General features: G+C 42.4%; 2 protein-coding genes across 2 annotated transcripts in view; both read left to right on the top strand.

The window, feature by feature from the left end:
- The window catches only part of rgs17 (regulator of G protein signaling 17), a 385,251-nt gene that overhangs the window by 176,566 nt on the left and 194,407 nt on the right, over positions 1-14,278 (top strand). The gene's annotated exons all lie outside the window — the stretch shown is intronic.
- On the top strand, positions 4,933-5,754 carry olig3 (oligodendrocyte transcription factor 3; the record flags this gene model as incomplete). Its single annotated transcript, XM_084076084.1, has 1 exon — positions 4,933-5,754. One exon carries the CDS (start codon positions 4,933-4,935, stop codon positions 5,752-5,754), a length of 822 nt encoding a protein of 273 aa, XP_083932210.1.

The following is a 14,278-nucleotide window of genomic DNA, read 5'->3' as shown; positions in this document are numbered from 1 at the left end:
CATTTGTAGAAAGGAAGATTGATTAATAACACACCAGTTCGGTTTAGAAACTAGGCTCTGAATGAAAGATCTATCAGACTGAATAAAATAAGAAGATGAAGGTGGGATTTCTTTTCCACCCATGAAATGTTCATTTCTCTTGTTTTTCCTAATTAAAACCAATGTCTCGCAAGAACAAAACAGCTCTAAAAAATATTAATTAGAACCTGCATATTCATGTTAACAGAGCGTGTTGTGAGGTCTGTAATTAATACGCTTTTTATCGTTTGATCGTCTTCTTAATTAGAGGCTTTCTATAATTTGAAGGTTTGTTTACTTTGCAGAGGGCTGAATACAGAAATGGGATAGACAAGGGCTTGATATTCTCATTTTACCATACCAATATCCCAAAACTGAAAGAGAACAAACCAGACTTTAAAAAATCCATTTATTTCGGTCTATGTCTCTTTAAATGTTTTAAGAACTTTCTCTAAGTTCAAAGATTTCACAGAACAACTTTCTGGTGGAGTCTTGTGTTTTTCTCTATTTTGGCACATCTGTCTCTCTCTGAGATTTCAGAACCTCCTATGATTACTGTTGTCGTCAGTCTGACATCTTTTTGTGAAACTTCATACTGCTGGTGTGCTTGGAAGACTAAATGAAGGCATGGTGCATAGCAAAATCATGAGTGTTAACTTTTCTCTTGGGTTACCCCTTTAATAGTCTCTCCAGGGTCACAACAACCATAAAAATGTCCACATGGGATCCCACGGATCTTGGGATCCACATGGGAACAGCGTGGCTCCAATGTCAATCTAAGACTTCATGTGGCCAGCCTTTAGTCATCTGATGTCATCTATGCATATCTAAGAAGGTATCTTATACACTATGGAATACACTATGTCAGCTGTAATTTGGAGAGCAACCCCAGCAACTCTGACTGTGACCTTGACCTTGAATGTCTCTGTCTATCCACCCCCCCCCCCTCTCTCTCTCTCTCTCTTTCTCTCTCTCTCTCTCTCTCTCTCTCTCTCTCTCTCTCACTCTCTCCGAGTGTGTATTGTGTCCCAGCCAAGAGCCCTGGTCCTTTTCAGAGCCCTGAGATGTTCATCTCATTCTGGGAGAGTCACAGTTATAGTGATGTGGTCTACCATCCACAATGGCCCACGTTGTCTTTACTACATGCTGCTGTAGAGACGCCCCCATTCACCATTTACTGCCTCAGCACTGCCCCTAGCTTATTAGGGAGACAGAGTGTGGGGGGGGGGGGGTGCAGCCCACCCAAGTGACAGATAGGGGGAGGAAAAAAAGGGAGAAGAAAGAAAGAAAGAAAGAAAGAAAGAGTCTCAGCCAACTTGCCAACTTGTCAAGGTGAACAAATCAGCATGTATAGTACTGTACATGAACTGTCAATGCATGCATGTTTGCATATTTTGTCTGTGTGTGTTCAGGGAGTCCAGAGGTGCAGTTCCCCCACAAAAAAACTCCTAGGATATTCTGGACATCACATCTTGGAAGAGGCATACCTCTACTCCACAATTTACGTACACCATATACTGTAGATATTAGCAGCACAGTCACAGTGTGGAAAGATGATACATAATGAAATATAAACAACAGATAGTTGTTCTTTCTCTGCCAGCAGTCTGAGAAGGAAGATTAGCACTTCTTGAGAGGAAGAGAGAAAGAGAAAGAGAGTTAGATGGAAGCTTAGAATGATAGTATCGGGAAAGAAAAAGAGAAAGTATAAATAAAATGAATTGCACAAGGGAGGGGAGAGAGAGAGAGAGAGAGAGAGAGAGGGCAGGCTGACAGAGAGAGAGAGAGAGAGAGAGAGAGAGAGAGAGAGAGAGAGAGAAAGAGAGAGAGAGAGAGAGAGAGAGAGAGAGAGAGAGAGAGAGAGAGAGAGAGAGAGAGAGAGAGAGAGAGAGAGAGAGAGAGAGGAGAGAGAGAGAGAGCGATGGGGACAGGGGGGATAATGAGAAGGCTTATGTGGTGAAAGGGGCGCATAGAGGCAACCTGCTGCGACAGTAGCATGAGGAACACTGAATAACTGCCTGCATTTAGACCAGTGTCCTGGAGCTAGGGCCTCAGACGGACACACACACACACACACACACACACACACACACACACACACACACACACACACACACAGGGACCATTTGGGTCGATTTTTACGCTCACGTTTAAATTAAAACTGAACTGAAACTTTAATACACTCAGACTCACGGTAAAATGCACACTCACACAAACCACACTCACTGGATGTGCATGTACACACACACATGCAGCACATTCAAACAAACACTAGTGAATCAGTTGCAAGAAACATAATATGCATTTTTATCTTTAGAGCATGCATTCATGCACATGCATATCACACGCAAGCATGCATGCACGCATGAGCGCACACACACACACACACACACACACACACACACACACACACACACACACACACACACACACACACACACACACACACACACACACACACACACACACCATGCCTCACCCTTGCCATCGCTGCCCCTCATTCACTGGTTTCTCAACATTGGCCGGATTAGGAACACTTTCTCTTGGGGTGTGAGGCCGCCCCGCGCACAAAGAAACACTCTGGGACAGGATTAGTAGGCTTAAACGGGATTCACATATGTCCAGTTCAAGCAATTGGTATTCAAAGCTTTACACTTTCAAATGCCACCAAGAGAGAGCAAAGCCGACCAGCGCTTTTCTTTGCATTGGCAGTACCTTTATGAGGAGCGCTTTTGCTGGGCCAACAATGAGGCCCTCAATGCACTTTTCTACTGTTCTACGAGGGAGATCTTATTGGCAAAAAGGATGGAGAGCCACACAGATTTTGAGACAGACTTTATTATTTTTTTGGAGGGGGATGAATTGTGGACGGGTGGGTTTAACGGACAGACAAACAGATGGATGGATGGATGAATGTATGGATGGGTAGATGGATGACGAGGGAGGCTAAAGGGATGGTTGGATGCGTGGAGAAAGAGTGCTCGAGTTACTTCCATGTGTAATTGTCTGTGTCCCGTTCCTCCACTCCTGCCGAACAAAACAGATCTGGAGTACACTCTTCAGAATGGAGAGAGTGCTCTAGTTGGCTCAATATAGTCAATATGCCAATATTGTCTCTACACACAACAGTTAAATACAGCCACTCCTGAAGTCCTCACCAATACAAGCCATGTGTCAAATAAAGTCTCTCTTCATAATGGAAGTGGCAGCATACATTTTAAAACGGTCATTGATTGTATTCATTCAATTAGATTGATATTTGATCATTAGACAATATTATTTTACAATGACATTAAAGCTTTACTTTGTTTGTGTTAAAGTAATCATGATGTTTTGTTTCATTTAAAGGATTGTGATAATTTAATTCCTCATCCATGCAATGGTTGATATACAAAATGTTATCTAATTGAGTGAATGATTGCTTTGTTTTAAATCAATATATTAATAGGCCATAATCAACATTTATTTATAAAATAATGAATAACTAATTATGTTTCTGTCATAATTTTCTTGGTGTTTACTGATTTTCTTTGTATAGCACATTGGTTTGAAATATATTAGGTCGGATATATTAATAATAATAATAATGATAATTATGGTAATTGTTATTATAACCATAATTATTATTATTATTATAATAATTATCATTATTAATTAATAATAATAATAATTAGTATTATTGTTGTCGTTGCTTATGATGAACATATAGTCATTATTTAATTATGACACTGTAGTGTCAGTACTGCGGTGCGGTGATTGTCATGTATAGGCTAATTATGCAGTATGAACGCAATCAATCAACTGCGGAGTTTCCTAAAACTCCAGTCACGGAGTGGTGTATAAATACTGACACCCACATGCTGCCATATGGCCAGCAGAGTGCTATGTATCTCAGTAGGCATGTTGCCTCTTTCCCAGCGGAGGCCTGCAGCATGCAGCATGCACCCCCCGTGGACCAGAGGCCGTCCCATCCATCCCAATTCCCTCGGGCAACAAATAGTGGCCGAGTAGGTGTGTAAGTGATTCTAGTGTTCATATTATTTTTTACTATGTCCAACTATGAATGCATATTAAACGCAACAATCAATGCATTACATATAAAAATGTAGGCTACATTTTTTTACAGCATTTATATTAATGATAAAATAGCTTACTTGCTTAATTACAGTAGCCTAAGTTCCATGACATTTGCCAACGAATTGTAGCTACTACACTTTGGACAGCAAAATATGAATAACAATTTCAAAACTGACCCGTTTATCCAAGGAGCAGTCTATATATATTTTTTCTTTTTTCTTTTTGAAGGCGCCGAGCCACAGGAGGAGAGCAGAGGAGAGGAAATGTGCAACATGGAGAGGTGAGCGACGTGGAGATTAAAATAATAATAATACATTATTTAAAAAATAATAAAGTAGGAAAGGGTGTAAGAGAAGAGAAGAGGAGAGGAGAGGAGAGGAGGAGAGGAGAGGAGAGCCCCCGACAGTGTTGTGACAATGGCAGTGAATGGATGCGCACCGTGGTCACTCTGAGAGTCAAAGCATATACCGCCCCTTCTAACGGCCACGTCATCTTAACCAGGCCTTATGAATAGGAAAGACTCGCCTCTATAAATACTATGTGTCACCTCACCACACTGACACTGTGTCACAGAGACTGAGCCAGACGCACCAACCACAGCCAAGGAGAGTAAAGCAGCGATCCGAAGTGTTAACTGTTGCCATAACAAAGCAACGTGGGACAGGGTATAGGCTACGGGACACGGACAACATCAGGTGACCAAAACAAGTGACTTAAAGCTCCAGAGAGAGAGAGAGAGCGAGCGAGCGAGTAAAGGGGAGAGAGAGAGGAAGAGAGAGAGAAGGGAGGAAGCAAAGCAGCGACCTCCTCCAAACGTCGGAAACGAACCGTCATAAGATGCATTCAGACTCGAGCACCAGCAGCAGAGCCTCCTCTCCGGACATGGACGACATGTTCATCCGTGAGCACCACCACCACCATCACCACCACCTGGGCTCCTCCGTGTCCTCCTCCACGCAGAGCGGCCAGAAGACGAGCGGCGGCGGCGGCGAGCAGCACCTGTCCTCACGGTCCTCCTCCGACAAGTCGAGCGGCGGCGGCAGCAACAAGTACAAGCTGAAGAAGCAGGTGACGGAGCAGGAGGTCCAGACACTGCGCCTCAAGATCAACGGCCGGGAGCGCAAGCGCATGCACGACCTGAACCTGGCCATGGACGGCCTGCGGGAGGTCATGCCCTACGCGCACGGGCCCTCCGTGAGGAAGCTGTCCAAGATCGCCACGCTGCTGCTGGCCCGGAACTACATCCTGATGCTCAACAGCTCCCTGGACGAGATGAAGCGGCTGGTGGGGGAGATCTACGGCGGCGGGCACCACTCGGCGTTCCACTGCGGGACCGGCACCGGGAGCCCCGGCGTGCACCACCACCCGTCCGTGCACCCTCTCCTCGGGGGCGCGCTGTCCTCCTCGTCCGCGTCGTCCGCGCTGCCGGGGCTCGCGTCCATCCGAGCGGCGCCCCACCACTCTCTGATGAAGGCTGCCGCGCCCCCCATGGGCACGGGGGGCTTCGGGCACTGGGCCGGTGTCGGTCTGCCGTGTCCTTGCCCCATCTGCCAGGTGCCTCCTCCTCCGCCACACATCCCCATCTCCGCCGGCCTCACGAGACTTACCGCGGAGACCTTCTCCGACAAAGCGATTAAAGACGTGATCGCGATGAAATGACTATGAGACCCACGCACTGTGGGACTGAGGCGTAGCGTATGTGGTTCTCAAAGTTTTTCATGTCAGGACCCCAAAATGTATATGTATCTGGCCGCGGACCCCCATCTGAAAAGGTTTTGCTATTGACCCCCAGAAGAGAAGATTTACGTAAAAAGAAGATCAAAATTATTCACAATCTTCAAACATTTTCGACATTTTCCCAAAAATGGCAGATGTAGGCTATAAGCTTGCATGAAGTGACGCGCTGTGAGCTTGTAGGCCTACATCTGCTATTTTTGAAAAGCCAAATAGCTAAACATTATTGTGAACACATTTTGCTGGGGACCCCTGGGGGTCCCCGGACCCCACTTTGAGAACCACTGGATAGAGGCTACCAGTGGTTCTCAAACGTTTTAATTTCAAGGGCCCCCATAACTCAGAGAATCCATATTATGGTTCCATTTGTATACACTCTCAGAGTTACAGACCTGTAAGTAAGGGTCCATTTGGAACCCCCCCTCAAGGAACCCTGAGGGTCCCTGGACCATACTTTGAGAACCACTGGCATATTATGTCAATAATGTAAATAGAGAATTCTGGGGCATGAGGATGAATAACATGGCCTTATATTGGTGCATGCGTTTGTTTTTGTCTGTTTTCTTGTTCAGTTTATATGAGAAAAGTTTATTTAACTTCCTTGTAACAAGGACTTCGTCTAAGAAAAAAAAAAAGACTCCAGTTTCCAGTTAAAAGTTTTGCTGGTCCCTCAGTGTCATGTAAACTTTACTTTGAAGCTGTTTCGTTTTTTCTTTTCGTTTTTTTCGACTTTTTTTTTTTTTTTTTTAGCAGTTTGGACTTAGTAACTAAAATTCTAACCTAGCACAGTGGTTCTCAAACCTTTTCAGGTCGCGACCCCCCCCCCCCCCCCAATAATCATATTTGAACTGGGGACCCCCCAGATAAATATTGTGAAAATAGCAGATACAAGCTCACACAAGACTCGCGTTAAGGCATTGTGAGCTTGTAGATCGGCTATTTTCAAATGGTGTTTTTGCCTCTTTCTTATATTATTTGACAATTTGGCCAATGTTTGACCAGTTTTTATTGAATAGTTTGTTGATTACTTTTGAGAACCACTGATCTAGCACAAAATGCGGATGTGAAAAGAGGAGCTGGTTGCATGAATGCTTAGATTTTTGTTTGTTTATTAATCAGGCATCATTTTGTGAAAACGAAGAATGCTCTCTAAAGCTGTGCCTTGTACCAAGGATTTTAAAGTCGAGTTCTACAGTGTATGAAAATCACGTATTTGAGTAAAAAAGCAAATTAAGAAAAAGCAATGGACTTTGATGATGACACCACTGACTGACTGAATTCGGGGAGAACATGATTTCTATTAGACCTGTTCTAATTTTGTGGCGTTATTGTATGTCCGTTATTATGTCTGATTCTGCTGATTCGTTCGCATGATGATGATGGTGATGAAGGGTTTGTCGCTATAGACAGCAGGCATAGCCTTACATCGCAGCATGATTGTTTTTGCTGGACAGAATTTGTTATGCCCAGAGACCCAGTGTCTTTATTTTTGTACATTGTTGATGACTGATGAAAATATTTATTATCGCCCATGCAGCGTCCCTGGATTACATTTCAATAAAACCCAAATAATGAACAAATATATCCTCTTTCTTCCTCTCCTCATTATATGAACATATATTGGGTTTTAGTTGCAACACAAGCTGTCAAACATGGAAAGAAAGCGAGGTCAATCTTGAATAAAGACAAACTACTGAATATTATAAGCGACATGCAGGCATGTGATTTTAAACTGTCCTCAGTCAAAATGCTATTTCCATGAATTTATTTGAGAAGTAAACTAAATTTAGCGTATGAAAACAAATTTTGAAATTTGCATGAAACCATACATTTAAAAAAATAGCCTATTGTTACTTTTGTTTTGCTATTAATTAGACCTGCTATATTAAAAAAATATCTTTCTGAACCCAGTTTTTAAAAGCAATTTAAAGCCATACTAATTACATTTGATTTGAATTAAATTAGCTATTTTATTTAAACTGGCAAATAACTTGCAAAATAAAACTACTATATTAAGAGGAGAATAGAATAGACTACAATAATATTTGATAGCCTACAAAACTCTTCAAATTAACGTGAAAAACTAAACAAAACGAATATATCCAAACTATATTAAAGTTTTGATCCTCCTATTTATAAAGTTACAAATGTCCATGTGACATTTAGCCTCTATAGGCCTATAGTTTATTTAATCCACATCTGTCAAAATATAAGGATTATCCCCTGTCTATCATGTTTTAAAGTCTTTTCCTCCTGTAGCCTACATAATATAAAAGCCTATGCTAAATTAAGCATAAATTAAGAGTAGATAGGCCAAGTTATCTAGCCCTATATGTGTTTTACCCGCAGGCAGGCCTATATAAATAGCCTACTTTAAAATAAAGTTAGTTGATGTAGAGGTGCATCGAAACAGTTGTAAAGTGAAGATTATTTAAAATACTGAACAAAATAATTGCGATAGTTAAGAAGGGGGTAATTTCAGAATTAGGCTCAGCTGAATAATAGTTGACTGTGATCCGTCTTGGGAGCAGAACAGTTTGTTAGACCCGTGGGTCCCTCGGGGTTCTCCCCGTCTCATCTCATCTCGGCGCCGGTCCCCGGACCCCCGGCAGTAACAGAATGTATGTTTGTGGAGATTACAAGTTAATTGTTCACGAGGGACCGTGGAAAAGACTCACATCACAGAAAGGCGTCGGGATTACAGGCTACTAAATGCAGAAGATTATACATTCAGACACACCATTCTTGCCGCATGCAAATTAGCCCCCTGCTTAAAAAAAAGAAACCTTTTGTAACTTTTGTCTTTTGGAGGGAAAAACACGAGTTCTGCTGTGTTTGGCTCTGAGTTGGAAACAGAGATAATGGAGGAAAGAGCTCGTTGTACACTTTGTCTTTAGAGGAATGAGGATACAACGGTTACGGGTTAGCTTGTCTGTTCTGTTCAGTCTGACAGATGGGATGTAAATAGCGGGTAGGCTAATAGAAGGTCTTTTAACCATGGATGTTGTCGGGGGAAGCCGGCGGTTAGCTGGTTAATAGTCATGAGATGGGGTAATTACTTAAGGTCTATTATGCACTGGTTTTAAAAAGAAATGGACTCCTCAATGAGACGAGAAATACTTATTAATTCTTGTTAATTAGCGACTGGGTGAAGGAGGGGAGACGACGAATACCATAACGCTCGCCCCAAAACACAGTCGCCCCGGGGCAAATCCGGCGGTAGACCTTTTCACCTGGTATGGTATTACTAGTCTAGACGTAACCTCAGTAAACTATGCCTAACCCTGACCTTATTCCTAAACTTAACCTCAGTAAAACGGTGCCAAAACCTAACCTTATTCCTAATGTTAACCTACAAATATGGCTAGCCCTAAACTTATTTCTAACCTTATCCTCGCCCCAAAAATTGGGGTGAGCTTGTTTTGGGGTGAGTCTTCCGGTTACCGAGACGACTGGCCCTTAAAAACTGTCACTGGCTTCTTTCAAAACAGGCCTGAAAATCCATCTATCAGGAGACCACAAGGGGAGGTGCCACATTTCCCCCTTTCTCCTTTGTACATATAGTGTTTTATATTTTTTGATGATATATTATTGTGTTATGTTTATGATGAATTGAATAAATAGGACCACAATGGAAACAAGTCCCCAGGTCTTTTTTTGTGTTATCCTTTTAGCCTAAATGTCTGACTGTACCTCATGCTGTTTACATTTCTGACTAATAAAGTATTCAATCAATCAATCAAAATACAAATATTTTAGGCCTATTCTTAAATGTGAACATGACCCACGGTTTTATTTCACCATCTGTGCAAGGGCCACAGGCAGATAGTCTAATGTTAACACCATGGGGGAACCAAAACACTAGGCTACAGGTTATACAAAATATGTAATTATTCATAGGCTGTCTTGCATTCGGCTAGCCATATAGCACTCATATACAGTTGGGTATTTCATGTTGAATAATAACATAACATGAATAGGCCAACATGTTGCCAGCATCGCCCCTGAAAAAAGAAAGGCTGTTTTGGTTTTGAAACCAATTAAGTGTGACTGATGGACTTCCATCACTTCTCTTCTTTAAGGCGTGACAAAACGACATGGTTCTCCATAGAGCACACACCTGTTACTGTGGGACACTCAAGGTTTATCACTGCTTTGTTAAAGGGTCATTTCACACTCTCTCTAGTCTCCCTCTGTCTGCTCTCTCTCTCACACACACACACACACACACACACACACACACACACAACACCGCTGTTTACAGGATAACAATATGCTGAAAGGCATTCAAAAATGTCAAACACAAAATGCACAATTTGCACATTTAAATACATACCGTATATTTGACGTAGTCTATTCTACTGACAGATGCTTAAGAAAATGGTCATAGGCTTTCCAGAGCTTAATGTTGAAGTTGTAAATAAGATAATATGATTTTTAGACAAAGTACAAACAGGACATTTAAACCTTTTATAACTCTCACCAATCACATATTGCTTATTAGTGCATTCTGGAGAGTTCTGTAAATAAACATCTTGTTGTGAAAGTATTTGTCTATGCTTGCTGCATCACTGACGCTGTCTTTAAGCCGTGGGCCATGGCGTGCACTCTGTGTTCAGGGCCAATATGCCTGGGGGCAGCAATTGAAAATAAATTTCAGTTGAATAAGGGGCAGTGGCCACATCAGCCGAGCTTCTGCTAGAACAAAAGCAGTTGAGGGGATAACTTATTGACTGGGCTGACAGCCTGAATGAAGCTGATTATAACCGCCTGGTCGTTCTGCGCGCGTGTGTGCGTGTGTGTGCGTGTGTGTGTGTGTGTGTGTGCTGTGGTCTTGTTGGGTGCAGCAGGTGCAGGGGCCACCCCTTCATGCACTCTCTTCTCCTCTCTCTCTGTCTCCGTGGTTGTGGCCCTCAGGGAAAGCCTCGGGCCACCCCAGCCCCCTTGCCCTGTCCTCAGCTGATTCCACAGACTAACGTTTAGCCCATACTGCCAAAACAGAAAGCATATTTCCATCATAAGAGTGTTTTGCCATCGCCATTAGCGACAGCGCTCATTTGCATGTTAATTGTGCAGTTAGAGAGGTGCTGTTGACACTTCCCTTTGTCCATTATACGGTCGAGGGAAGTGAGAGGATGGGGCCCAACAATGCCATCCGCGTGGGTTATTGTTTTGGGTCTGGACATATCATCTACTATTATGGGGTTTCCAAACATAATAGAAAAGACATATAAACAAAGTTAAGTTCACCAGTCTAAAGAGTGGTAAGCTTTTGTTACTGATTTGTTTTATCAGTAAAATCACATTTAAAAGACTCAATTATCTTATAATCTTATAATTTAAGAACAGATGATAAAAGAAAGCATGACACAGGTTTACTCAAATTTAAATGCAACTGAGAATTTTGAAAAATATCAGCATTTCATGTGAAAAATTAGTCAAGAAAAGAACAATGTAACAAAATCATGACCACGGACTGTGAAATGAATTAATTCATTTATCCAAAATGTAACCAAATGGATCCTAAGGTTTCATTTGGTTACATTTGCACACTGGATAAATTGTCATCTGTACACTCTCCCTGCGTTTTAACAGCGGGCGATACTGGGCGATGCCGGGCAACATCGCCCAAAAAGATAAAGAAAATCCATCTTTCATCGCCCCCCCGCCCACTTCGCCCGATCGCCGGCTCTCATAGACTTTCATTATATTTTTGGACGATGTCGCCCAGTATTGCCCGCTGTTAAAACGCACCGTCTGAGTTAAATTAGCTCTCTTATAGTGTGCATGCACTGTATATTGAGCCTGTCCCATTTCTTCAGTTCCCCACAGAAAACTAATACACTCCATAGAAAATAAAGAAGAAATAAAACAGGACATGAACATAATCTTGTACATGCCACTATAATGTAAAATCAGTGAAATAAGAGTACATAGGCCTTGTCCTCCAAATAAGCGATACAAATGTAGAGTTGTCAAACATTACTTTACTGATCCTCATACTGGGAAAAGTATTTTATCAATCATCACGCATCCATATCGCGGTCAATTATTGAGGAGAACATTGTCCCATACCTGGGCATATTTCAGATTTATCTAATCTGATCTGATCTATTTAAGATCATGGTCGTTCAATGTTGTTTACAATAGTCTCGACAGTCCAGAGGGACCAAAACGTTAGTATGATCAATACATCTTGATGCTGAGCAAGAGCAGTATGCAAGACATTGTTTTCTCAAAATTTCAGATTTGGAATGAATTGGAAAAAAATGGTTCTCCAGATCCATGTGGGAATGGCAAAGCTTCTAGGACTTCATGTGGCCAAGCTATGATGTCTTCTATGACTTAACTATGACATATGACTCCAAATTTGGGCAGGTTTCAGCCCAATCTCCCCATTGACGTCCATTCCAAAATGAAATTAATATTTAAAATATTTAAATGTGAAAAAAGTGTGGAGGTGCTAATTTGGCAGTGTGCACAAGAAATTTGACAGATACAGACAGACCCTCTTACAGACAGCTAGCCTCCTACAACGCCATGCCTTAAAAAGACCTGCACACATACAGTGGGCCATCACTGCAGAGTGCAAACCAGATAAGAGATATAAAGTGTGTGTGTGTGTGTGTGTGTGCGCGCACGCGCAGTCGTGTGTGTGAGGCTGAGTGTGCGTGTCTATGTCTGTGCATGTGTGTCAGCAGTAATGTCCTCCTACGGTGACTGACAGATGGCGTTCAGCGTTTGGCCGTAAATGTGCTCTCTGAGTGTTTGTCTGTGTGCCAGTCGCCTGGAGTTTGGAGACTCCCCGTGAGAGCCTAACTGTCCTGACACTGCTCAAAACCAACTGTCCTTGATTGTCAGCCGCGGGTGAACCACAGCACGCACAGAGGGCATGTGCGTGCATGCATGCGAGTGTGCTTACTAGACGGCATACTGGCTGTTGTCCATCTTGTTCTCAACTGATGGTCAGACTGTCAACTATGAATTAACCACAGTGCATGTGTTCAAAATAATTCAACATGAACGCATAGTGTATCTGCGCAATGCCATACACAGTAAAATCCTCACCGTTAATTCAACTCTGAGAGTACAAATGGAACATATAAAGTGCATGTTTGCGCACATTTACTTGATATACTCAGTTACAAATTGATAAATTAACATAAACGTACATCATACCCCGTGCCATGCATTTACAGTATTTGCATTTGTAGGTGTGTAAATATTTACATTATGTCCATATAGTGTACATGTACAGCATGTTTTTAAGAGGAGGGTGTTTGTGTGTGTGTGTGTGTGTGTGTGTGTGTGTGTGTGTGTGTGTGTGTGTGTGTGTGTGTGTGTGTGTGTGTGTGTGTGTACTGCAGCCCTCAGGCACACTGACTATACAGGAACAGACCAGGGGACCATACTGTATTATGTTAATAGGAGAGATATTATAGAATCTATGTAAATCACTGGTCTACACATGCTACAAATGAGGAACCACTTTCCAAACAGGATGACCTGCAGGAAAGTGTGATTTATACTTAGATGCCGGAGACTTGCGCACGACACAATGTCAGCTTGTAGATCAGCTATTTTCGATGCAAGACTCCGGCACATAACAGAGTATAATTCAGGCTTTACTGGAAAGAGAGAGGTTAACCACTTAAGCCCTTTGACACATTGTGAGCATGTAGATTTTCGATGGGGGATTTTTTTCTTTTTTTTTAAGATTCACCGATAATGGGCATGCTCAAAATTAGGGATGCCACAGGGAAATAAAGGCAATAGGAGGAAAGAGATCAAATAAGAACATTAGAGGAGAGAGTGGTAAACATGTAGGCTACATTATGGGGATGGCCCATATACAGTGAAATCTGGAGAGTTATTTTAATACTTTGGAATTTCACAGCGCAATAGCAGGGGAGCAGAGTGATTAAGACAGACGAGATTCTTGGACGCAGTTGAAACTGCCGAGAACAGTGTGTCCTGTGTATTTTATTTTAATTTTTGGTACGATTCACTGTGTGTGTATGTGTGTCTTTTGTGTGTCTCGATATGTGTACATGTGTTTCCCTGTCTGGTAGTGGGTGTCTGATTTTCTGTGTGGTTGTGTGTGTGTGTGTGTGTGTGTGTGTGTGTGTGTGTGTGTGTGTGTGTGTGTGTGTGTGTGTGTGTGTGTGTGTGTGTGAGTGTGTGAGTGTGTAAATGTGTGCCAGCTCTGGGCCTGGCAGAGCACTGGGTGACAGTCGCCTCTCAGCAGGAATAGCTGAGCGACAAAGTGAAACATGGTCATGAGCAGAGAGAGCAACGATTGAAGCCAAGAACAGACAACACAGATAGAGAGATCACACCCTGCCTCGTACAATCCATCCCAAATGAAATAAACAGGTTTGATAAGATCCCTCCTGCATGGGCTGAGCATAATGAGAACATAAACAAAGGTTTGAAAATTAGCTGAAAG

The sequence above is a fragment of the Gymnoscopelus microlampas genome, assembly GCF_963454915.1.
Source record: "Gymnoscopelus microlampas genome assembly, chromosome: 13".
Lineage (NCBI taxonomy): Eukaryota > Metazoa > Chordata > Actinopteri > Myctophiformes > Myctophidae > Gymnoscopelus > Gymnoscopelus microlampas.
The sequence above is the reverse complement of the archived record's forward strand: the minus strand, read 5'-3'. Positions and strand labels throughout refer to the sequence as shown.